Here is a 27,926-nt window from a genome sequence, read left to right as displayed (position 1 = left end):
GAACAACCAAAGCGATCTTCCTCTATATAAACTGTAAATTATCTTTCACAGCACCTCATTGGACTGGTGGCTTTGAGGGCTACATTAAGTAGGTTATCCTCTCATCTAACCAGCACTAGTATCTCTTGGGCTGCTGTGAGTGACACACGCCGAGTGGGGTGAAGGGAAATGCTGGCGAATTGCATTTTGAGGTGTGGGTTGCTGTCAGTCACTCTGTCTCTTGCTATTGCCAAGCACAGGCAATCTTCCTTCACCAAAACTTGTTACCCAAGGGGAACACTGTCCCAAGCTGTTGATGCTCTCTATATCAAAGCAGCATGGCTCAAAGCAACGATTCCAGTAAGTATTAGGCTCTGCTTAAAATGATGACCACAAGGACATTTGCAATCTTGGATACAACTTATTTCTCTTCGTTTTATTGTAGGAAGACCGCATAAAAAATATACGACTATTAAAAAAGAAAACAAAAAAGCAATTTATGGTAAGTCAGAAAGTCTTTTTTACATTTCCACTTATTTGATGTTTATTTCCCCCTGCATTTAAATTTTTTTCAGAGAGTAATTAAGTAATGATCAGGGGGACATTAAAAAAGATTCGTAATTTACCATACGCAATTTCTCGAATCTTATTTTTAGAAAAACTGCCGATTTCAAGAACAGCTTCTGTCCTTCTTCATGGAAGATGTTTTTGGTCAATTGCAATTCCAAGGTTGCAAGAAAATACGCTTTGTGGAGGACTTTCATAGCCTTAGGCAGAAGCTGAGCCACTGTGTAAGTATACACAACAAATACTGTGCATTTGATCCTAGAAACCTATTTAGAACTCAGCATGTAAGAATCTGTCTACACACCAAAGGGTGAGTAGAACGAGCTTTGTAATTGTTGGCTTGTAGTCCAAATGGAGAGGTCATCACCAGGGAAATAGCATCAAATAACTGTACATTACTCAGTATGCTGCTATTTATTAGTTCTTAAAGAATGGCTGATAAAACACTGAAGAGAGCTAAAGTAACATGAAATGGTTTTCAAACAAATACTTTAAAATCATTCTCTCATTATGTGATTCCCAAGTAATTCATTCATCCATTTAATATTTCTTGAGTACCAACTTTGTGCCAAACACTATTCTAAGTCTCTCTTTTCCTCCCTCCCTTCCTTCCTTCCCTCCTTCCTTCTTCCTTCCTCTCTCCCTCCCTTCCCCTCCCCTTTGTCTTCCTCCCCCCTCCCTCCCTCCCTCTCTGTTTCCTTCTTTCCTTCCTTTTCTTTCTCTCTCTCTCCTTCCTTCTTTCCCATAATAAAGAGAACTTTCTGATGCCCTTTTTATTATCTTCTTTAAAAAATAGTTGTGCCCCCTTTAAGGTATAATCTCAGTAAAAACTTAAAAAGGGATAGATACACCTTCTTTGGTACCTAAATTATTCGATGCCTCAGTATGGTCACTGTCATAGCAAGCAGTGGAGAATTAAATAAGAAGGTAAACGTGATCACATTTCTATGAAAACTTCCACAGCAATAAAGACCAGTGCAGAAAACAAAACAAAACAAAAACACTGAGCCAGAATCTGTGTAATGTTAGTTGAGTTGCCTCTGTGGGGAATATTGAAGCTTTTCTGTGCCCTTAGTTGGGGTCCAAGTATGGTTTCTCCAGCCTCCTGCAGTTGTAGCTTGCAGATGGTACAAAGGTGGGGTGGGGAGCCTTATTGCAATCCTTGGGAAGCCAGTTGGAAAGGAGCTCTCTGTCCTGGGCATCATGGTCACTGAGACTTAAACACTGGGCCATTAGAGGGGGGTGTTTATTTTTTAAGAGTTCAGATGTCTTTTTCTTGTGGTCAACTAAAGTGCTCAGTAACCCAAATTTCAGCCCAGAGTACATGAGGCATTTTAGGAGCGTGAGTTGATCAGCTAGGTTAAAAAACAAGCAAACGAACAAAAAGCAACAAATTTAAGTTCTCTATTTCTTTGGCTAGTTTGTGTTTGTTATATCCTTACTCAGGTTTGGATTGCATGGTTTTTCATAAACTCTCATATTTTATTAAAATTACAACAATGACAAAAAAAATACAAACTGATACCTCTTTGCAAAACAGGAAGAATTCTCTGGGCCAGTTCCCTTGCCTGAAATTTTGTTCTGTGCTTAACTTGTAAGATTACCTTATGAAGAAAGTACATATGTAACTATACATAGTCTCTTAAATTTAAATTGCATTGTCAAATCCTTGCCTGATACAGTACAGAGTGTCTGGTTCCCCAGAACCCCTAAATCCACCTCAGGTTTTCACTACTTAGCTGGTTTTGTTGGCCCAAATAGCTAGAGAACACATAGCGACAGTTATAACCTAAAACGAACAATACTGCAGATGAAAAGCTTAGGAAACCTAGATATGTCCAGGAGCTCTGGTTTTTCTTGGTTTGTTTCCGGGGAAATTTTTCCTAAAGGGGTTGGGACAGTGTGGCGTCGCTCTGGTTGTGTGTTGCTGCTTACCAAAGGGTCTGGCTCCCTCCTGTGGCCAAATACGAACACATCATCTCATCAATCTCGCCAGGCTACACGTAGCTCCGCGCTTGCTTTCTTCCCTCCTCCCACCTCAAGCCCATCAGGGTCAGCATCAGTTAATTCGTTTTACAAGCTGTGAAGTTTATGCCCTGGGGTAAAGCAAGCTCCCCTGTGAAACATAAAGCGGCAGGATTGGCCTGAGCATTAGAAAGGCTCTGCAGACATTGATTTAGGGAAAAAGGTAACTGGCCTGGAGTCTCATCTTTCAGCCAAACATAATTTTATATTTCTGGCAACAGAAGCTGGTATCTGTCTGTTTAATACAAATTAACTGAGCATCTACTGGATGAAGTTCTGAATTAGTGGTTGGGAGAGGGTTTAGCAGACAGAAGTTATAAAACATGAAGTAAACAACATTAATTTATGATATTTTCTTAATAAAAATGGACACTAAATGTAATCAGTGTATAAATGGTCAACCTATTGAAACTAATTATACTTGCTGTATTTCCCCTGCAGTCCGTACTATTGAGGTTGTTGTGGGGAAAATAAGTAAAACAAAGCTCAGGGGATTCAGAGCAGTAGTGGTCAAGTCACAAGTGGTCAAGTCCCTTCTTGAAAGGGGGGCCTGTGAGAGGGGGCCTTCGGTTCTGCAGGCTCCGAGCTTTAGAAAGCTTTCTGCAGAACCTTGACATGTTTTAAAACTGATCCAAGGCTTCTTCCACGATCAGGAGACAAGAGGAAATGGCCCGTTCTGTTTCCTGGACGTGGTACTCTGGGATAATGCTTAGATTCGTATGATGCTACAGGCTCAATAGGATTTTGAGGGGTTGATTGAGCAGTGAAAGATGCGTTGGTAGTGCTGCTCCAGAGTTAAATGCTGTCTGTGTTCTGAACAGCTGATTTACACAGAATTTTAGCACACAGCCTACTTGCTTAATGTGTGCACTTAATATTTGAAATTATGCCAACGATAAAACATTGGTTTGTGTTCTTCTGAAAGTTCCCCCTACCCACCAAACCTTGGAAATAATATTAAAAAAGCAAAACATATGATATCAGTTGCTTTAAATCATTTGAAGAATCCAATAATTATGTATTTTGTATCTTAATACATTAAAGGTAATAGTAAGGATTACTACAGCTCTTTATACATTGTTAGCTTGTGCATGCGATTTTTAAATGCTCTTATCTGCGTACATGTTTTATTTCTGTTGACAATTTTTAATGGATACCAGAGTTATTAAAAGGTGCACACTCTGCTAAAGTTGCAAGGACATTTTAATTTGTGATGATAACTTTTTTTCAGATAATGATATTTTACCAAATAGGATATGACTCTTGTTGGATTTGTTGATTACATGCTGAATTAGGTGAAAATTTTCACATATCAAGAGCAAAGTACTAAATTATTCCTTTAAAAATTACAGTAGCCTTCCCTGGTAGGGTTAATAGGAGTATTTGGGTTGGGGAAATATTGCAATTCCAATGATGGAATACTTATGTACTATATTACCAAATCTCATTACCTTGGAATATAACCTGGATTATATTTGAGTTATCCTTGGCGGGTGTTGTTTTGTATCACCAGAAAGAAAAACTTAAAGATGAACTCTGGTATAACCCGGAACTAGATACTGGATCACATGTCAGCTAGAGATGATCAATGTCTATTTCACTTGCAGTTCATTGACATGGAACTTTATGATTACTCGCTACGGATAACAGTACAACTCTTTTGACATTCATATCACCAGCCCACTATTGAACATTTCTAGGTTTTAGATAATTCAAAATTCAGATATAAAAATGAAATGCTCATGGTGAGCAACTGGTCCTATCCACATCCTTTCCATTTATTCTTTTTTATTCCTGTTCATAGGCAACATTGTGTCACTCATTACCATTTGATAAACGTAATGAAATAAATAATTGCCACATTCTGAGGGTATGGGTTTGCACTTGATGGATACTCATCAAATGGCTGAGACAACGTGCTTTCCTTCCTTTTCCTTCCTTCATTCCTTTCTTTTTCCTCCCACCTCATTCCTCCTTTCCTTTAATATACTTAAAAAAACAGTCCATGTGCCTGCTCCAGAACAATTGCCAAATGATGAATTTGTCAATGACCAAGTTGTTGAATTAGTATTTTCTTTTATTTATTTAGTTTTAGTTGACTGGCTTTGTTTTGTCTTCATAAGAAAGAAGCTTTCGTGTTAAGGACTGTTGTGTTTATCTCTGTTCCTAATTCCTACTTTTGGAAATAAAGATCAAGTAGCAGGGAGAGGGGAGACTTGAGGACATAAGAATCATAAGATCGGAATGTTTTTGAGCATGCAGAATTCTTATGACTACATTTAACATTAATATATTTGTAATACAGGGGAGAATATATAAGAATTTGGCCGAGTATGGTAGCTGACGCCTATAATCCCAGCACTTTGGGAGGCCGAGATGGGTGGATCACCTGAGGTCAGGAGTTCGAGACCAACCTGACCAACATGGCAAAACCCCATCTCAACAAAAAATACAAAAATTAGCCGGGCGCAGTTGCGCATGCCTGCAGTCCCAGCTACTCGGGAGGCTGAGACGGGAGAGTCTCTTGAACCCAGGAGGTGGAGGTTGCACTGAGCCAAGATTGTACCACTGCACTCCAACCTGGATGACAGAGCAAGACTCTGTCTTAAAAAACAAACAAACAAACAAAATTCTCCATAGTCCAGAACACATTTGAATGTATGTACCAATTTTGGTGTTAGAGGGAGGCTAACTGCTAACTGTAAGAAGTACTCCCCCAATTTTGTTGGATTTATATTTTAAAACTTTATTTCTCACCTACTTAAAAGTCTGGGTTTTTTAGATGGTGACACATTTCTCCACATTATGAATCAAGGTCCAGACTCGTTCCACATTGCAGCCTGTGTCATCTCCTAAGCCTTCTGCATTCGGTCAGTGGAAGAGGGATGAGACTAGTAAGAAGACTTGTCAGCTTCTTAGAGGTCTTGTTCCTCAAATCACATATTCATTCTGCTCACATTCCATTGCAAGAACTCATCACATAGCCACAAGTAACTGCAAGGAATCATGGGAAATGTAGTTTAGCTTATGGTTTGGGAGAAGAGGAAATAAATTTTGGCCTACAGCTAGCAGTCCTGCCATAAATATTTAAGAATTCTTTAATAATATATTATTTATGACCAGGGCCACTCTTAGCTTATAGAGTACCTTTGCACAAAGGAGAAAAAGGGATATAGCCTTGCAGGAGCAAGGTACAGTGAATACAGCACTCTTAAGCAGGGTATTCATGTGCAAGGCATGCCTTGCGCAATGGTACAGGATGACCCTGCTTATAACTTGTCAACGAATGATTTCTTCTTATAAATATATTCTTCTCATGAATAAGAAGAGAATTCAGACAGAGGAAAACTGAACTTACCCTATAATGGTATTATAGAGACAAAATAAAAATGGAAATAACTAAAACTAATGGGTTAAAAGAAACAAGTACATTTTGTAAACTGGTTGGGTAGCGTATTAGTCAGGGTTCTCTAGAAGGACAGAACTAATGGGGTAGATATATATATAAAGGGAGTTTATTAGGGAGTATTGACTCACACGATCACAAGGTGGGGTCTCACAACTGGACGTCTGCAAGCTGAGGAGCAAGGAAGCCAGTTCAAGTACCAAAGCTGAAGAACTTGGAGTCTGATGTTCGAGGGCAGAAAGCATCCAGCATGGGAGAAAGATGCAGGCTGGAAGGCTAACCCAGTCTAGTCTTTTCACATCCTTCTGCCTGCTTTTATTTTGGCCGCTCTGGCAGCTGATTAGAGGATGCCCACCCAGATTAAGAGTGAGTCTGCCTTTCCCAGTCCACTGACTCAAATGTTAATCTCCTTTGGCAACACCCTCACAGACACACCCAGGAACAATACTTTGCATCGATTCAATCCAATCAAGTTGACACTCAATATTAACCATCACAGGTAGTGAATTGACTTTTGGCAAACTGTTTTACAGCAGTTTGGCCTAATTCTATATTTGATGGCCACGGTGCTAGGTGCTGGGGTAAAAAAGGCAAGTGTGATTTGGTCCAGGCTCTCCAAACTCTTTTTGGATGGGAGAAGTAAAGAAAAAATTCAATGAATCATAAAATGCAAAATGTATGAGTGCTTACAGTTTTCTGTCGGAAGAAGTCACTGTGGAAGCCGAAAGGAAGAAGTAGTTAATTCTATCTGCCGCAGGGATAGGGGTACATGTGGGGTGAAACTCGAAAGAGTGTTATTAAAGGAGCTTAATTTCCAGGGGAATGGCATAGGAAGAAGCCTGATTAAAGGTTTGGTGGTATAAAACAACATGCCATATTCAGGAAGCTGTAAGTAATTCAGTATGGATGTAAAGGGGCTTGTGGACCATTAAGAGAAGGTAGGTTGGTCAGATTTTAGCCAGGGGATATTAGTAGGGTCAGGTAAAGGAGGGTCTGGTGAGACTGGCTAAGGAGTTTGGATTTTATCCTGAGGATAATGGAAAGCCCTTAAAAGGCATGGCATGATCAAATACACAATGTTTTAGAAAGAACTCTGGTGATTGTATAGGGATGTAGGTAGAGGTGACGCTCAAGACAGAGGAAACCGTGAGATGAGACTTGCAATAATGTGCTGAAGTGGTGGCACACCAATGTCATAGGCAAGAGTGAGGAGAGCCTGAGGGAGAGAGGAAAGCCCAAGATGAGTCCAAGATTTCTACCTGGGGGCTGGCTGTGTGCGTGCTGGTGCCATTCACTGAGAACACAGTAGAAAGCTTGCAGGAGGGTTAATAGACCTGCTAAAAGTTTGAGGAGTCCCATGCAAAAGTGTAATTACAACAGTAGCATGTAGCTCTTTGTATATATTTTGTGTATGTTTAAAGTGCATTGATGTATCTATAGATATATTGAGGTATAATTGACATATATATATATATATATATTTTTTTTTTTGAGACAGAGTCTCACTCTGTCACCCAGGCTGGAGTGCAGTGGCACCACCTTGGCTCACTGTGACCTCCACCTCCCGGGTTCAAACAGTTCTTGTGCCTCAGCCTTCCGAGTAGCTGGGACTATAGGAGGGTACTACCACACCTGGTTAATTTTTGTATTTTTAGTAGAGATGGGGTTTTACTATGTTGGCGAGGTTGGTCTTGAACTCCTGACCTCAAGTGATACATCTGCCTTGGTCTCTCAAAGTGCTGGGATTACAGGCGTGAGCCACTATGTCCAGTCTTCTAATTGATGTACAATTAACTGAGCATATTTAAAGTGTAAAATTTGAAGGCTTTAACATATGTATACACTTGTGAAACCAACACCACAACTAAGATAATAAACATATCCTATCACTTTAATGTAAATTGTATTATTATATGTGCTATACTCTTTTTTTTTTCTTTGATCTGGCTTCTTTCACCTAGCTAGTCACCCATAATTATTTTGAGATTCATTGGTATTTTTGCAAGTATCCATCATGTGTTTCTGTTTAGTTGTCAAGTAGCCTCCCATTGTAACGATACGCCACAATTTCTTTATTCACCTATTGATGGGCATTTGCTTCCTCCTCTCCCAGCTGCTATGAATATTCATGCATAAGTCTCTGGAGAAATATTTTCATTTCTCTTGGATAAATACCTAGGAGTGGAAAGTTCTGATTATAGATTAGGTATATGTTTAACTTTGTAAGAAACTGCCAACTGTTTCCCACAGTGGTTTTTATCATTCTATGTTTCTAGCAGTAACGTATGAGAGTTCAAAGTGCCCATTTTTTTTTTTCTCTCACTTGATAAGATCAGTGTTTAAAATGTTAGCCAGTCTAGTTGAAGAGCAGTGTTATGGCACTGTGTTTTCAATCTGCATTTCCACAATAATTAATGATGTTGAGCATCTTTTGATTATTTACTACACAATAGCTTCTTTGATAAAATGCCTGTTCAAATAGTGTGCCCTCCTTTTTAAAATTGGATTGATTCGTTTCTTATTATAGAGTTTTGAGTATGTGAGTGTGTTTTACAATATATTCTTGATACAAGTCCTTTATCAGAGATATAATTGGTAAATATTTTATCAGATATCTGTGACACCTTCTCATTATCTTAGTGTCTTTTGAAGAGATTTTACATTTTATGAAGTACCGTATAATAGTTTTTTCTTTAATGGACCATATTTTGGTGCCATATTGAAGAAATCTTTGTTTAACACAAAGGTCATGAAGAAATTTTACTTGTTTTTATTCGGAATTTTCCTAATTTTAAATATCACATTTAGGTCACTGCCTTTTTAACACATCTATTGACAGGATTGTGTTTTTTGGATAATTGAAACTATGAATTACATTGATTTTCAAAGTTAAACCAACCTTGCCTTTCTGGGATGCACTCTACTTGGCAATAATGTATTATTTCTTTCATATATCACTAGATTTAATTTGCTAAAACTTTGTTTAAAAACTTTGCATCTATGTACGTGAGATGTTAGTCTACAGTTTTCTTGTAATATCTATGTCACTTTGATACCAGCATAATCCTGGCCTCATAAAGTGGAAAAGTGTTCACCTTTTCAATTTTCGGAAAGTGTCAGTATAGACATTTTCTTTTTTTCCTTAAATGTTTGGCAAGATTTAGCAGTGAAGCCATTTTTGCTTAGAATTTTCTTTATGGGAAGATTTTAAACTACATACTCTATTTTTTAGTAGATGCAAGGTTATTTATTCAGATTATCTATTTCTTCCTGAATGAACCTGGGTAGTTTCTGTCTTTCAATGATTTTGTTCATCTCATCAAATTTGCAAAATTTATAGCCAGATAAGTTTTCATGATATTTCCTTAATATGCTTTTAATATCTGCATAGTATAGGATGATATCACTTCCCTTATTCCTGATATTGGTAATTTCTGTCTTTATTTTTTCTTTCTCATGGGTCTGGCTAAAAATTTATCAACTTTATTGATTTCTCAAAGAACCAGTTTTTAGTTTCATTGATTTTTCTTTATTACTTTTCTGTTTTTTTATTTCCGTGATCTTTATTCTGAACATTATTATTCATTTTCTTCTATTAAATTTATATTTAGTCTGCTCTTTCTAGTTTCTTAAGATAGAAATTTGGGTCGTTAACTTGAAATTTTTTTTTCTTTAGGTGGAAGCTGAGATTATTAATTTGTGATTTTCTAACTTTTTATTATAGGAGTTCAGACCTATAAATTTCCCTCTAAGTACTTCTTTAGTTACATTTCACAATCCTTGCTATGTTGTGCTTTCATGTTTATTTGCTTTAAATTACTTGCTAATTTCCCTTTTGATTTTTTCTTTTATATATGGGTTACTTCGAAGAGTGTTACTTAGTTTCTATATGTGGGAATTTTTCTAGATACTTTTCTAATTTTGATTTCTAATTTTATATTATTTTGGCCAGAGACCATACTTTGTATGACTTGAATCCCTTTATATTTGCTGATCTATGTTTCATAACCCAGAATTTGGTCTATTTTGGTAAATATTCTATGTATATTTGAAAAGAATATGTACTCTGCCGTTGTTGGGCTGAGTATTTTATACATTTCTATTAGATTTAGTTGTGACAGCTTTTTACTTTTTCTCTCTCTTTATTAACTTTTTTCTACTTATTTTATCAATTATTGGTATCTCCGGCATTAATTGTGAACTTCTGTTTCTTCTTGAAGTTCTATCAGATTTTACTTCTTGTATTTTGAAGTTCTGTTATTAGGTACACAAATGTTTATGATTGTTATATTCTCTTGATGAAATGACACATTTATCATTATAAAATTACCCTTATTGTCCCCAATAATATTCTTTGTCCTGAAACCCACTTCTTTTTTGATGCTGATAGAATCACTCCAGTTTTCTTTTGATTAATGTTAGTGTGCTATGTCTTTTTCCATCCTTTTGCTCATAACATATTTGTGCTTTTTATTTTTCTCATTATTACTTGTTTTAAGCAATTTGATTATGATGTGAATTGGTGCAGTTTTCTTCATGTTTCTTGTGCTTGGAGTTGATTGGAAATCTTGTGTTTGTGAGTATATTGTTTTCATCAAATTTGAAATTGTTCAGCTATTATTCAAAAATTTTTTTCTGTATCTCCTTCTGTCTCTTCTCCTCTTGGAATGCTAATTACACATATATTAGCCCATTTGTAGTTGTGCCACAACTCACTGATTCTGTGGGTTGTTTTTTCCCAGTGTTTTTCTGTGTTTCATTGTGAATAGTTTCTATTGCTACATCTTCAAGATCACTAATCATTTCTTTTGTAGTGCCTATCTGTTAGTCCCATTCAGAATATTTTTCACCTCATACTTTGTAGTTTTTATCTCTAGAAGTTTGAATTGAGTTTTTTTAGTATTTTCCATTGCTCTATTTAACATGATCAGTCTTTAACTTCTAGAACATATGGAATAGAGTTATAGCAACTTTTAAAATATCCTTATCGATTAATTGTAACATTTGTGTCCACTCTGGGTTGGTTTCAGTTGACTGATTTGTCCTCCATTATGGGTCATATTTTACAGCATCTTTGCATGGCTGGTAATTTTGATAAAATGTCAAATATTATGAATTTTATGCTGTTGGATCCTAGACATTTTTATATTCCTGTACATATTCTTGAGTTTTCTTCTGGGACACAGCTAAATTACTTGCAAACAGTTTTATCTTTTCAGATCTTGTTTTTTAAACTTTGTTAGGCAGGACCAAAGTACTGTTTAGTCTAGTGCTAATTTTGCCCCTCATTGAAGCAACACATTTCTGTAAACTCTACCGTATTTCCTATGATTTTGCTTTCTTTTTTCTCTTTTCCTTCTCTTCTTCCTCCTTGTTGAAATTTATTTGTTCAGGACATTCAGCTGTTTGTCTTACAGAGTTTCTCATAGTCTGTATTTTCTGACTGCATTTTCATAGTGTCATTTAATATATTCTCCTCTTTACTTACCATAAATTAACAATTATACAGAGAGACTTGATCAGATTTAGCTTGATGGTTTAGCTAGAACACTTTATAGGGAGCATTGTCTACTTTCATTGGGGCACATGATATATTATCTTTATTTTTATGATGATAACAGCCACCAACAATTATTGTCTAGATCTGTCAATTCATAAGACACTACAAAATAGTAATTTTAAATTCTATTTTATCTTCTTTACTCATAAGCTGGGATAATTCAATAAATAGAATCTACTCCTATTTGGATGTTCGGAGGAACTTGCCACATAAGAAAGCCAGCGTAAATACTTAATTATCTTTCTTTATTTACTAGTTTTCAATCTAAGGGGTTGGTTTTCTGATTTTCTCCCATAATGACCAATGAATTATTAATTTTGTTGTCATTTTCTCTGTTTCATTATTAACTCATGAACTGAAATTATTTCTTATTTTTGTGAAACTTAATCTGATTTCTCTAAGGTGCCTGCCTTTTGGGCTTCCTTGCAAGTCTGTTTTCTTGAGCCACTCTTAAGATAAAACACCATGGCAAATTATCATGATAGACTCCAAGGACTGGAATTCCCAGTACCACTGTATTTGGACATCCTCTCATTGTTTCTGATAACATTCTAAGCATTTTGCAGCACCTAATAAAATATATTTTCCAATTAGTTTGATTTGGGTAATTCAGATGGTATAATTGTTTAAAAAATAAGTTATGTGTAATGTAAACTTCTTTATGTTTATACTCTTTTCTAGTCATAATATTTGGAAAATTGTATATGTAAGAAGACATTTTAGAGAGTCTTATAGAACTCAAATACTCTCAGACTTGAAAGAGAATTTAGCAGTCACCTCGTTGGATTCATAAAATAATTTACCTAATTGCTAGTGATCAAAATGGAAATGAAAATAATTTCTGTTAGTTTTTAAGATTTCATCATCTACTTTAATTAACATTTTGAGAGCCTGAACAGTAATTGGTATTTAGAGAGACACATTTCTTCATGTTGGTTGCATGTCATTAATTTTAAAGTCTGGCAAGAATTGGCAAACAGAATATTGTGTTTTCATTTTTTGTAGGCTGTTTAATAAGTAACTTGTATCATCAATTGCAACTAGCTTATCAACATATAAAATATTACCAATTATTCATCATTCATTCAATTTTAAATTTTACAATTTAAAATTGTAAAAATTGCAGTTAGTTGAACTGATAAAACAAGAGTGAGACCAATCCTGTCTTATTCTTTCATCAACTGCAAAGTCTAAAACCTATGTCTTCAATAATAGTAGCCTCATCTTAAGGTTATTGGGAGAATTAAGTACCTAGCATGTAGTAGTTCTGCAAAATTGTTAGTGCTTCCCTTATTGCTTTTCATGCAGAGAACATTAATTTTTGTCCAATTACATTTTCTCAACAATTTACAAAGGAGTGGTTCTCTTAAGTAATCAAATACATTTTAGTGCTTAATATTAGTATTATATTGTATAATTTGTATAATTTATAGTAGTAGCTTATTTATTTATTTTCTGAGACGGAGTCTTGCTCTGTTATCAGGTCTGGAGAGCAGTGGCGCGATCTCGGCTCACTGCAACCTCCACCTCCTGGGTTCAAGCGATTCTGCCTCAGCCTCCTGCGTAGTTGGGACTGCAGGTGTAGGTCACCACGCCTGGCTAATTTTTTGTATTTTAGTAGAGATGGAGTTTCACCATGTTGGCCAGGATGGTCTCGATCTTCTGACCTTGTGATCTGTCCACCTTGGCCTCCCAAAGTGCTGGGATTACAGGCGTGAGCCACCATGCCTGGTCAGTAGTAGTTTAATTTAAAGATAAATAGTCTGGGCATGGTGACTCATGCCTGTAATCCCAGCACTTTGGGAGGCCAAGGTGGGCAGATCACTTGAGGCCAGAAGTTTGAGGCCAGCTTGGCCAACATACTGAAACCCTGTCTCTACTAAAAATAAAAATAAAAATAAAAAAATTACCTAGATGTGGTGGTATATGCCTATAATCCCAGCTACTCAGGAGACTGAGGCATAAGAATTGCTTGAACCCAGGAGGCTGAGATTGCAGTGCTTCAAGATTGCACCACTGCTCTCCAGCCTCAGCAACAGAGAGAGATTGTGTCTCAAAAAAAAAAAAAAAAAAAAAAAAAAAGATAAATTATGAGTAATTGGTTTTAATTTTGGTAAAGGTGTTTTCTAATTATGTTATTGAATTGTTTTGCTGACAGATTCATTTCTTGGTTAATGATATATAATTTCTCGGTCAAAATTGTGAGGCATGAAAAATGACACAGAAAAAGCAAGCTGGCTTCACTGTCCCTTCTTCTACCTCCTGAAAACCAAAACCAAATACACAGCACTGTGATTATCATCAACAATATCCCAGAACGCTAATATATGAGGATAAGACAGTTCCTGAGGCCTCAGAGAAGTGAAAACATTTTGGGCAGATAGTAACAGAATTGGAATTTTACATCCACCATGCCCTTCCCCTCATTTGCCGGGCACCAAGCATAGGGAAAATTTTCTCCCAACTCACTATTACTACATTGGAAAACCTGGGATTGAGGTGGACAGTCAGCTTCCCCAACATCTTGAGTTCCTTGGTAGAATACCCACACCTGCCTCAACACAAAGCCAAAATGTGTGTGTGTGTGTTGGGGATGTAGTTAAAGTGTAGCTTTTAAAAGTTTTTCCTTTGTTTGTTTCTAGTCCCTTTTTATTTTGATCAAAGATAAGTTGTCCTCTGTTTGAAATAACTTGTTATATTTATAAGAGGGTTTTTGTAAGCCTCCTGGTAACCACAAAGCAAAAACTATAATAAATGCACTAAAAATTAAAAGCAACGAAATAAAACATACTGCCAAAGAAAATAACCACAGAAGAAGAAAGAAGAGAGGAGTTAAAAACAAAACAAAACAAAACAACAACAACAACCAGAAAACAAGTAACAAAATGTCAGTAGTAAGTTTTTACCTATCATTGATAACATTGAATGTAAGTGGACTAAATTTTCTTATTAAATGACAGAGTGGCTGAATGGATAAAGAAACAAGACCAAACAATATACTGCCTACAGGAAACTTGCTTCACCTATAAAGGTTCACACAGACTGAAAATTAAGGAGCGGATAAAAGATATTCCAAGCAAATAGAAACCAAAAAAGAGCAGGACTAGCTATCCTTTTAGCAGATAGACTACAAGCCAAAGTCTCTAAAAAGAGGCAAAGAAAGTCACTATATAGTGATAAAGAGGTCAATTCAGCTAGAGGATATAACAATTATAAATATCTATGCATGCAACCTAAGAGCACCCCAGTATATAAAGCAAGCATTAATAGATCTAAAAGGAGAGCTAGACTGCAATACAATAATAGCAGAGGACTTCAACACTCCACGCTTAGTAATGGACAGATCATTTAGGCAGAAAATGAATTAAGAAACATTGAAGTTAAACTACACATTAGACCAAATGGGCCTATGTGACATTCACAGGATAATTCACCCAACTGCTACAGAATACACATGCTTTTCATCAGCACATGGAACATTATCTAGAAAGACCATATTTTAGGCTGTCAAACAAGTGTCAGCACATTCAAAAAGTCATAATTATATCAAGCATATTTTCTGACCACAGTGGAATAAAACTAGAAATAAACAACAGGAGGAATCTTGGAAACTACAAAAACACATGGAAATTAAACAATATGCTCCTGAACAATCAATGGGTTAGTAAATAAATTAAGATGGAAATTTAAAAATGTCTTAAAATAAATAAAAGTGGAAACACAATATACCAAAATCTATGGGATATAGCAAAAGCAGTCCTAAGAGGGAAGTTTATAGCAGTAAATGCTTACCTCAAAAAAGTAGAAAGACTTCGAATAAACAACCTAATAATGTATCTCAAGGAACTGGGAAAGTAAGAACAAACCAAATTTAGTAGAAGGAAATAACTAATAAATGTCAGAGCTGAAATAAATGAAATTGAGCCTACAAAAACAATAGGAAAGTGCAATAAAATAAAAAGTTGGTTTTTTTTGAAAAGATAAACAGCGGACACTTAGCTAAGAAAAGAAGAGAAAACACAAAATAAAATCAGAGATGAAAAAAGAGACATAACAACTGATGCCACAGAAATACAAATAACTATTACAGAATATTAGAGCAATTATATGTAAACAAATTGGAAAACCTAGAAGAAATGGATAAATTACCAGACACATGCAACCTGTCAAGATTAAACCATGAAGAAAGAAAACCTGAACAAACCAATAATGAGTAACAAGATTGAAGCTGTAACAAAAGTCTTCTATTAAAGAAAAGCCCAGGGCCAAATGGATTCAGTGTTGAGTTCTACCAAACATTTAATTCCAATTCTACTCAAACCCTTAAAATATTTAAGAGAAGAGCATATTTCCAAACTCATTCTGTGAGGCCAGTTGTACCTTGATATAAATCAGATAAGGACACAACAAAAAAGAGAAAACTACAGGCCAATGTTTCTAATGAAAACAAACACACAAATCCTCACAAAAATATTAGGAAACCAAATTCAACAACACATTTAAAAGATCATCAACCAGGTCAGGTGGGATGCATCCCAGGGATGCAAGGATGGCTCAACATGTGCAAATCAATAAATGATACATGGACAGAACCAAGAACAAAACCATATGATCATTTCAATAGATATTGAAAAAGCATTCAATTACATTTACATCCCTTTATGATAAAAACCCTTAACAGACTAGATATAGAAGGCACATACCTCAAAACAATAAAGGCCATATGTAATGAGCTAACATCATACTGAATGGAGAAAAATTGAAAGCCTTTCCTCTATGATCTGGAACAGGACAAGTTTGACCACTTTCACCACTTTTATTCAACATAACACTGGAAGTCCTAGCCACAACAAATAGTCAGGAGAAGGAAATAAAAGGCATTCAATTTGAAAAGGAACCTTTTTCATAGATGACGTGATCTTATATTCAAAATATCCTAAAGACTCCACCAAAACTGTTAGAACTGATGAAAAAAATTCAGTAAAGTTGCAGGATACAAAATCAAGTTACAAAAATCAATAGCATTTATGCATGCAAACAGTGAACAATATAAAAAAATAAAAAAGCAAACCCATTTACATTAGCTACAAAAATATAAGATACCTAGGAATAAATTTAACCAAGGAAGTGAAGGATCTCTATAAGAAAAACTATAAAACACTGATGAAATTGTGTATAAAACAATGAAATTGAAGAGGACACACACACAAAACATGGATATTCCATGCTCCTTCACTGAAAGAAAAATACTGTTAAAATATCAATACTACCCAAAACTATCTACAGATTAAATGCAATTTCTGTCAAGATACTCCTAGCATTCTTCACAGAAATAGAAAAACATGCTAAAATTTACATGGAACCACAAAACCACAAAAGACTCCCCCCCAAAGCCAAAGAAATACTGAGCAAAAAGAACAAAGCTGGAAGCATCACACTACCTGACTTCAAAGCATACTGCAAAGCTATAGTAAGCAGAAGAGCATGGTACTGACATTAAAAACAAAAAACAGACCAATAGAAAAGAATAGTGAACCCAGAAATAAATCCATACATTTATAGCCAACTCATATTTTGACAAAGATGCCAAGAATATACATTGGGGGAAAGAACAGTCTCTTCAATAAATGATGCTGGGAAAACTGGATAACCATATGCAGAAAAATCAAACTAGACTCCTGTCTCTCACAATATAGAAAAATCAAATCAAAATGGATTGGAACCCAATATAAGACCTAACACTATGAAACTATTGGAAGAAAACTTGGGGAAACACTTCATGTTGGTCCGGGCAGAGATTTTTTTTGAGTTAAGTCATCAAAAGCACAGACAACCAAAGAAAAAAATAGACAAATGGGATTATGTGAAGCTAAAAATCTTTCTGCACAGCAAAGGAAACAATTGACAAAGTGAGAAGGCAACCTACAGAATGGGAAAGAATATTTGCAACTATCTATCTGACAAGGGACTAATCAGAATATATGAGGAACTCAGAGAACTCAATAGCAAAAAGGAAATAATCTGATTTAAAAATGGGAAAAAGATCTGAATAGACATACAAATGACCAACTGGCGTATCAAAATACTCAATATCACTAATCAGAGAAATGCAAATCAAAACCACAATGAGATACCATCTCACCCCAGTTAGAATGCCTTTAACTTAAAAGGCAGTAGTGATGCTGGGAAGGAGGTAGAGAAAGGGGAACCCTGGCACACTGTTGGTGGGAATGTAAACTAGTACAGCCACTACGGAAAACAGAATGGAAGCTCCTCAAAAAACTGAAGGTATAACTACCATGTGATCCAGCAATCCCACTACTGGATATATATCCTGAAGAGAGGAAAGCAATTTCTTGAAGAGATAACCTGCACTCAAGTGTTTATTCAGCACTCTCCACAGTAGCCAACATATGGAATCAATCTAAGTGCTCATCAGTGGATGAATGGATAAAGAAAATGTGGTATAATGAAAGAAATGAGATTCCGTCATTTGCAGCAACATGGATGGAACAGAGGTTTTTATGTTAAGTGAAGTAAGCCAGGCATAGAAAGACAACAATTTCCTGTTCTCACCCATTTGTGGGAGCTAATGAAGTGGATCTCATGAAGACAGTGAATAGATTGAGTGTAAGCAGAGCCTGGGAGAGGTAGGGGTGTGGCAAGATGAAGAAAGGTTGATTAATGGGCTCAAAAATACAGTGAGAGGAAGTTACCCTGATTTAATCATAATACATTATATGAATGCATCAGAATGTCACATGTACCCTGAAAATATTTATATCTATTATGTCTCAATAAAAAACTATGGGGTGCAGCTCTATTGCTGAGTTAGGAATTTAATGCACATGCTAAATTGTGTGAAGTAATTCTGATGAATGATAATAACACTGAAAAATGTAAAAGCCTGCACTAATGTTTTTCTACTATGGTATCTATTTGTATTTAAAGTATTAAAAAACTCTTTCTAATTATTTTCTATGGTTGCAACATGAAGAAATGTCTTACACGGGTTTAAGATTATTCTAGGTAAGCTCGCTTATCTACATCAGATGATCTTTGTAGTTACAGAGAATACAGAAATCGGATAATGATGTTTTGTAAACTTTTCTGTTCAATGTCTACTGAGTTGTTGGATATTTGTCTTTTTATTAAAATTAAATGTCTGATTATGCATTTGGTTTCACAGAGAGACACTTGGCTAATAGTTCAGTCACTCTTTTCTCCTTTCATGAAAACTTGCTTGTAAATATAATCATGCTTTCTTCAAATTATGCTAATTTTGTTATTTTCTTTCAAAGTTTCCTATAAACCTTTCTGGTGTCAGTAGTTTTGTGTTGGTGTCCTAGTGCTTGTGCTTTTTTTTTTTTGTTTGTTTGTTTGCCAAACCGATGTTTGTTTATTTAGTCTGTTTTTAAAACACTACACTGGCATAATTTTCTCAAGTATGGCTTTAAAAGCACTTCAGATAATATTTGTAGGACCCCATGTGAACAACTGTGCAAAAAGTCAGCGAATAAGATTTGCTTAAGAGTCTACAGTAAAACAATAAAATTAAGTTTAGTCTTTAATCTCTTATCTATCACTCTTATCTATCATTTGTATTTTGGAGAAGAAAAACTTTCAAGAAACCAAGGCTGTGGTCAGAGTAGAAACCATCTTAGCCATTAAGGTCAACTAAAAAACAAACAAAAAGCAACAAGAAGGGTGGTTATGATCCAGTCTGAAGTTGTATATTGAGGTCTATAAAAATGAAGGTCTTACGTATGGTTTTTCACTTACCCTCTGACTGTATATTTATAATATGATAGAGCATAATATAATAAAATCCTTTTTGTCAAGAGAGGATTTGAGGCCATTCTCTGTGAGAATGCAGACTGGGCAGTTAATTCTCTGAGGAACTGTGACATATGTGGCTGTCCACTCATAACCCACCATCTCCTTTCCTCAAATTATTAGTGTTGGGGGAAAAGCTGAGTGCTGGGAGAAGCTGAGGCAGGGGCTTGCATGTCTGACATAATGTGAAAGAGTCTTGGAACTTGTCCGGGGTCCACAGTCTAAAACCCCTCATGGCCTTTGGAACACCAAGCTCTGTGCAAAAGAGTGGCAGGCTACCCTGTGGCACCATAATCTAAGCCCATGGCATAAAACCCGTTGTGGCTTGGCTAGAATCCAGGGCTCAGGGCATTAAAACCCCTCGTGGCCACTGGAATGTGTCTAGACTTGCTGGCTCCTTGCTCCTTGCTCTCCCAGGATCGATTGTATCTTGAGTTGAAAGAACCTGCTCTCCATTATCTCAAGTAGCAGAGCATATGCTAAACCGTCACAGCTGTAAATAATATGTTTAATGCAATGCTCCCTTTCAACCCCACATTCTCACCACCTGTTTCTTTGTTTGATCACCAATAAATAGTCTGGGATTCCAGAGCTCAGGGCCTTCACAGCCTCCATACTCGTGTTGGTCACCTGGACCTACTTTCTCTCTCAAACTGTCTTTTCTCATTCCTTTGACTCCGCTGGACTTCGTTGCCCCCACGACCTGGAATTGGGTCTGATTACCCCAACAATCGGTGGAGGTTTTCCATTTTTGCTTTAGCCATCATGTGCAATACAAATTTGTATGATTTTTTTGAACATATAAGGAAATTGGAAAAACAAACTAAGGATTGTATTGCTTGTTTATCTGATTGTTTTAGACAAAGTTATAAGGCTCACTAATGTCTAGGCCACGCTTCAAATTTTTAAGAAACAAGTGGGCTTGTGGACCCTGAGGCAGTAAGTTGATGCTTGCATTTTATTTGTTGATTGATTTATTCAGCAAAGGTTTATTATTTAGTATTTGCTGAGCATTATTCCAGATACAGGGGACTCAACAGAAATTGACAGACAATATTTCTGTCCTCATAGAGCTCATTGAAAATGCTGGCTGAGTGTGGTGGCTCACACTTGTAATCCCAGCACTTTGGGAGGCAGAAGCGGGTGGATCACTTGATGTCAAGAGTTCAAGACCAGCCTGGCCAACATGGTGAAACTCCATCTTTACTAAAATACAAAATTAGCCAGGCGTGGTGGTAGGTGCCTGTAATCCCAGGTACTTGGGAGGCTGAGGCAGGAGTATTGCTTGAATCCAAGGTTGCAGTGAGCCGAGATTGTGCCATAGCACTTCTAGCATGGGCAACAAGAGCGAAACTACGTCTCAAAAAAGAAAGAAAGAAAGAAAGAAAAAAGAAAGAAAATGCTTTCTGCCCATCTTGGCTAGTCTCAAGTTGTGCTTGGTCCTGCAAAGAGAGCACATAGGAGGATGTGCTGCAGCAGAGGTGGAGGTTGGGGGCCATAACTTGGATTTAGTGTGGGGTTTTCAGCTGAGACCTGAAGGGTATTTAAATTGTCTCTGCACTCTATAGCCTTTGAACACCTTGCTTCCCTGCCTACTCATCTCTTCTTCCTGTTTTTTCCACTCATCTTTCAAGACACAAGTCACTTTTTTTCTTCTAGAAGACTTCAGGGGTTGCCTCTCCTCCGTCTCCTGGAGAAGTCATGTTTTTGTTTTAATCACATCTATTTGTCGCATAGAATTGTCATTGTGCATCACCCTGTCTCTTGGTAGATTGTGAGGCATCAAGTGTACCCTGGGGTGATTTTCATGCAGGGTAATTTTATACATTAAATATAGGTTTGAACTGCGTAGGTCAACTTATGTGTGGTTTTTTTTTTTTCCAATAAATAGGTTTGAACTGCATAGGTCAACTTACATGTGGTTATTTTTTTCAATAAATACATTAGACAGTTCTTTGGAGATTTATAACAATTTGACAAACTTGCGGATGAAACATCTAGCCTAGAATATGGAAAAAATTAAGAAAAACATACGTCATTAATGCATAAAATATATGTAGTTACTATTTTATCATTTGCTACCATGAAGTACCCACAAATCTATTATAGTTAAAATGTATCAAAAGCTATAACACAAACACTTACAGATCATACATGGAGGCATTTGGTTTGTAAACAAAGGTAAAGATACAATATTAAAGCATCTGGCAACTGGGAACTTGTCTGCTGCCTTTTGGTTGGTAGAAACTGCTTCTACCAACCAATGTGTGCAAATTACATGTAAATTTGCACTGTAGAGACAAACTGCTCACATGAAGATAATTAGCTGCAGAAATTACTTGTGGTAACACTGTACTACTATAATTCTGTAGCCACCTCCTGTTGCTATTGTAGTGAGCTCAAGTGTTGTGAATATCCACTTAAAATGTTGTGTGATGTTAATTATCTTCATGTGAGCAATTTGTCACTACAGTAAATTGCCCATTGCAGTAAAAAGTGGTCTCTTGTGTATTTTTCACTGTGTTTTGTGCAATATCATAAATCTTGAATAATACCAAGGATTCCACACAAAGTGCCACTGGTGATGCTGGAAGTGCTCCCAAGAAGTAGAGAAAAGTCATGACATTACAAGAAAAAGTTGAATTGCTTGATATGTACCACAGAGTGAGGTCTGCAGCTGAGGTTGCCTGACAAATCCAGGATAAGGACGATTGTGAAAAAAGAAAAGGAAATTTCTGAATCCGCCACTACAGCTACACCAGCAGGTGTGAAAACCTTGCACTTTTCCAGAAACACCTTTTAAAAAATCTCCTATTGAAAATGCGGTTTTCACGTGGGTGTAGGACTGCTAAAAGAAAGGCGTGACTATAGACTCTGACACGATTCAAGAAAAAGTGAAGTCATTATATGACAATTTAAAGCAACAGAAAGATGAAGGATCTACAGCTGTAGAATTTAATGCCCGCAAAGGATGGTTTGAAAATTTAGAAAGACATTTGGCTTAAAAAACTGTCAACATAACAAGAAAAGCAGTTTCTACCAACCAAGAGGCAGCAGACAAGTTCCCAGATGCCATTGAAACAATCACTGGGAAGGAAGGATATCTGCCTGAACAGGTTTTTAATGTTAGATGCAAGTGTCCTATTCTGGAAAACAATGCTACAGTCATTTATCAGTAAAGAAGTGAGCACCAGGATTTTGAGGCAGGAAGGAATAGGCTAACTTTACTGTTTTGTGCAAATGCAGTCAGGTTTATGATCAGGACTGCCCTTATTTATAAAGCCGCTAACCTCTGAGCCTTGAAGGGAAGAGATAAACACCAGCTGCCAGTCTTTCTATTGTACAGCACAAAGGCCCAGACAATGAGAACATTTTTTATGGATTGGTTCCATTGGTGCTTTGTCCCTGAGGTCAGGAAGTACCTTGCCAGTAAGCAACTGCCTTTTAAAGTTTCTTTTTTTGATATTGGGCAATGCTCCTGGCCCCCCAGAACCCCATGAATTCAACACAGAAGGCACTGAAGTAATCTACTTGCCCCCATACACAACATCTCTAATTCAGCCTCTAGATCAAGGGATCATAAGGACCTTTTCGGCTCATTACATGTGGTATTCTACAAAAAGGATTGTCAACATTATGGAAGAGAACACCAATGGAGGGAACATCATCAAAGTTTAGATTACACTACTGAAGATGCTATCATTGCTATAGAAAAAACCACGAAACTCATCAAGCCTGAAACAATTCCTGCTGGAGAAAAGTGTGTTCAGATGTTGTACATAACTTCATAGAATTTACAACAGAACCAATAAAAGAAATCACAAAATAGATTGTGGATATGGCAAAAAGATGGTGGGGTGGGGGCGGGTTGAAGATATCAAGATAAGGAAGGATCTTGGAGAAATTCAAGAGCTAGTAGACACTGCACCATAGGAATTAGCAGAAGATGACTTGATGGAGACGAGTGTTTCTGAACCAGTGCCAGATGATGAGGAAGAAGACATAGAAGAAACAATGACAGAAAACAAACTGGCATAGACAATTGGCAGAACGGTTCCGATTATCTGAGAGTGGTTTTAACCTCTTTTATGGCATGAACTTTCTATGACACAAGGACTGAAACTAAAGCAAATGGTGGAAGAAGGGTTAGTACTGTATAGAAAGATTTTTGGAGAAATGAAAAAAGACAGAAATTACTATGTATTTCTTTAAAGTTACACCAAGTGTGCCTGCCTCTCCTGCCTCCCCTTCCACTTCCTCCACCTCTTTTACTTCTGCCATCTCTGCGATAGAAAGACCAACCCCTCCTCTTCCTCCTCCTCCTTAGTTTGCTCAACATGAAGATGGCAAGGATGAAGACATTTACGATGGTCCACTTCCACTTAGTGAATAGTAAATATATTTCCTCTTCCTTGTGATTTTCTTAGTTACATTGTCTTTTCTCCAGCTTATTTCATTATAAAAATACAGTATCTACCTATCTATCTATCTATCTATCTATCTATCTATCTATCTATCTATGATCTTTCTCACAAAATATGTGTTAATTGATTAATGTTATCAATAAGGCTTCCGGTCAACTGTAGGCTATTAGTAGTTTAATTTGAGGGAATCTAATGTTATATGCAGGTTTTTAACTTCACTGGGGGGGGGGGTCAGTGCACCTAACGTTACCCTGCATTGTTCAACGGTGAATCATTCATTGTCAACTGTAAATCAGTGCTATATGGCAGAGGCATTGCTGTATGCTTAGCCTATAGTAAGTATGTGATAAATATGTTGACTTAATAATAATGAATATTTCCTATGACATGATTATCTCACATTTTTCTTTGAGCTGATTTCTAGTTATTCTAGCCCTACCAATAAATTGCCTCTGGTCTAGATCATGTCAGCTTCTGTTGAGTTTGTCAAATCGTTCAGCCATTCTTATGATAAAACTGCTAACCCTTTTATCACACATTCTAATTTCAGTCACTGCAACTAGACTCAAAAATATAAAGAAAAGGAAATCATTCTTTTAATAAATTCCTCTTTCCAAGCAAAGCAATCTGAATTACCGCAGTAAAATCTGCTATCCTACTGGACCTGTGGACACATTTACAACAATATAAAGAAAATGGGAACTCCGTAGGTCAGATCGTTACTAGGGGTCACTCATAGTAAACAGTGCTCAAGGCACCAGGAAGTATCCCTTCAACCAGAGTGTAGTTATAGTGGTAACCCTGGCACTGTGAGTTTTTTTCTTTTTTAGTTGAACAGTGTTTTCCTCCTTTTTGACTCTCATTACTCTTCCTAGAGTAGCATGTGCCTTTGGTGTGAGTGAGGGACAAAATTTCTCTGGCAGTTCCCATCTGCTGTGAGATGCGTTGCACATCCAAGTTCCCTGGGCAGAACACACAGTTGACAGGAATGCCTTAGTTTTATTTAACTTCTGTAGTGTCCAGAATGTGGTTGGTTCTTTGGTCTCTCACCTTCAGTGTTAAATCTTTAAATCCTAACACATGATTTTAGAAACATGAGGATTTTAGAAACACGAGGAACTACTTTTAAAAAGGATTCTATGCGTTAAATATTAGGATGAAGTTTTACTGAGCGTTCACAGACACACTAATGACAGATTAGAACATTCCACTCACCCCAGAGAAAGAACCCCATGTTGTACAGTTCAGTGCAAATGTAACATGAAATACACCTAGAGAGTATTCTGAAGTCAGGGCTCCTATCACAGTGAGGTCTAACCCTGTGTTCGTGAATCCTGCAAACTGTGCCTTAAGCTGAGCAGTCTGTGTCTGTGTCTGCAGCCCCTCGATCACAGCATTCTGCTGTTCCTAATCATGAAAGCCCCGTTCACAGGAAGAGTCTCTTCCCTCCTACCAGGGTCTGACCTGAAGGTAGCATCCCCATTTGGGCAGAGCCATAAAACCATTGCCAACATTAACACCTCTGAAGAGACCTGTTCGTTGACCAGGTCTTATTCATTTTATGAATATTCAATGTTTTATTCATTTTAACAGATATTATCATTTAGCCATTTTCATTTCAAGCATTTGAACAAAGTGTTGTCTTTATTGATGTGACATTCTTTTGTCAGGAGGACATTTAGAGACTAAATGTTATCATTTAGCCACTTCCATTTCATGAGTTTTAACTCTTATCTTTAACTGTTAGATAGTGACACTATTTTGTCACTAGCATAGGACTTCCTGTGGGATGTTAGGTGAGTGACTTAGCTACCTGGGCCTTGGCCTCCCTTCCTGCAAAGTGCAAACAATCGGCCTGTTCAATCTCGTTGGTCTATTCCAGTACTAAAAGTTTTACGAGTAAAAACTAAGTAGATAAATTAGGCGTTTTCATGTTTCCTTTCTTTTCTTTTAATAGTCCTATAGAAATTTGTGAGAGAATAGAGTAGGATATTAACTTTCTTCTGTTTGACGCCCAGGTGATTCCTGTGCTCAGACAGGGTTTGAGAATTCACTTGTACAAAGCGGACTGGTAGTTTCCCCTGGCCAGCCAGGCTACAAGCCAGCTGCTCAAGATACTAGCCTGCTGCTTCTCCTAATTTAGAAACTAATATTAATGTCCTGGGTGCCTTCCCCTTGTAGTCTACACTGAACATTGTTCTGTGCTTTGTACATGACAGGCAGAGTGATTTTTTAAAAGGTAAATGTTTTTTCTTGTCATTCTCACGTCTTTCATGCTTCCCACATTTCTCTTGCTTAATTGCTCCAGCCATGCTTGCTTGCTTTCTTTCAGTTTCTGGAAGGCACTGAGCTATCTTGCCTCAGAGGAGTATATTTTCCTCTGCCTGAGTTACTCTCTTGTGTCTCTTCCCCAACTTCCTCTCTCCTTTCCTCAGTTTCTCATATAGCCTGTGCCTTCCCATTTCTGATATCTCAACTTAAACGTTGATATGGTTTGGCTCTGTGTCCCCACCCAAATCTCATCTCAAATTGTGATCCTCACATGTGGAGGGAGGGACCTGATGGGAGGCGATTGGATCATGGGGGAAGTTTCCCTTGTGCTGTTCTCATGACAGTAAATGAATTCTCACGAGATCTGATGGTTTAAAAGTGTGGCACTTCCCCCTTTGCTGCTCTCCTGCCGCCATGTAAGATGTGCTTTGGTTTCCCTTCACCTTCTGCCGTGATTGTAAGTTTCCTGAGGCCTCCCTAGCCATGCAGAACTGTGAGTCAATTAAACTTCTTTTCTTTATAAATTACCCAGTCTCAGGTAGTTATTTACAGCAGTGTGAAAATGGGCTAATACAAATGTTATTTTTCCAAGGAGCCCTCCTTGACCACCCAATCGAAGGTAGGTGGTTCCTATAAATCCCTATCATAGAGCTTTGAGAGTTGCTAACATAGCTTTAATTGTAATTTGTAAATTTTTATTTTTTGTTTTATTTATCATCTGCTTTCCTATGAAACTTTAAGCTCTGTGAGGGAAAAGATCATGCATTATTTATTTTGCCAGTGCATATCTATTGCTCAGCACATAATACCTGCTCTATGAATATTTGTTGAATGAATGAAACAGTATCATTAATGCCTCTTCAACAATATTATCTGTACTTACTGTTGATTTCTTAGATTTCCTGTGCTTCATCAGCTAGAGAGATGAAATCCATTACCAGGATGAAAAGAATATTTTATAGGGTAAGAATTCTAAATCTTTATATTAAAACACTTTGTTTTTCAAAATATGAAAAATTTCTTCTCTTATATCTGTACTTTATCTGCAGATTGGAAACAAAGGAATCTACAAAGCCATCAGTGAACTGGATATTCTTCTTTCCTGGATTAAAAAATTCTTGGAAAGCAGTCAGTAAACCACAGCCAAGTGCATTGATTTTATAGTTATTTTGAAATACAATGAGAACTGCTAGAAATATGTTTATAACAGTCTGTTTCTTTTAAAAACTTTTTAACATATTACTGACAGCATGTTAGGTGGTTCAGAATAGACAAGAAGGATTTAGTGTAATAAAGTTTTGGAGATAAGTTGTCACTAATTTGCACATTTTCTGTGTTTTCAAAAAATGTTTCCATTCTGAACATGTTTTGTTATTCACAAGTACATTGTGTCAACTTAATTTAAAGTATATAACCTGAATTAACTCATGTAATATTTATGTGTGTCGGGGGGTGGGTGATGTGGGAGGTGAAGGGGAGTGACAGATTTCTGGAATGCAATATAATGTTATTGAGACTTAAATAGATGTTATGTATATGAATGTCTATTTAAGGGTTTGAAAATTATTAATTATGCCCAGTGTGAACTTAGTGCTTAACAAATTTTGATTTTAATTAAATAAATTGTGTTTCTCCTGGGTGTCCTTTTCATGACAGCATGCTAGAATTTAATGGGGTGCAAGGGGTAACTACAAGATAACAGCAAATAAGATATACAAAGTAACTAACTGCTTGGAATGATTTACCAGGAATGCCTTCGACAGGAAACTCAAGCCACTAACACCACAAGGAACCAAGATCAAATGATGCTGAATCTTGCTAACACACCTTCAGGGTGCCGTACAGTTAGGAAAGTTCA

At 36.8% G+C, this 27,926-nt stretch overlaps 1 protein-coding gene across 1 annotated transcript; it reads left to right on the top strand.

Moving 5' to 3' along the window:
- Positions 1-48: 48 nt before the first annotated feature.
- Positions 49-27,701, top strand: IL26 (interleukin 26). The gene is made up of 5 exons (XM_001117154.5): positions 49-339; positions 425-481; positions 636-770; positions 26,966-27,031; positions 27,118-27,701. Exons 1-5 carry the CDS (start codon positions 169-171, stop codon positions 27,202-27,204), a joined length of 516 nt encoding a protein of 171 aa, XP_001117154.3. The 5' UTR covers positions 49-168; the 3' UTR covers positions 27,205-27,701.
- Positions 27,702-27,926: the final 225 nt, after the last annotated feature.

This window comes from Macaca mulatta, chromosome 11 (assembly GCF_049350105.2).
Source record: "Macaca mulatta isolate MMU2019108-1 chromosome 11, T2T-MMU8v2.0, whole genome shotgun sequence".
Lineage (NCBI taxonomy): Eukaryota > Metazoa > Chordata > Mammalia > Primates > Cercopithecidae > Macaca > Macaca mulatta.
The sequence above is the reverse complement of the archived record's forward strand: the minus strand, read 5'-3'. Positions and strand labels throughout refer to the sequence as shown.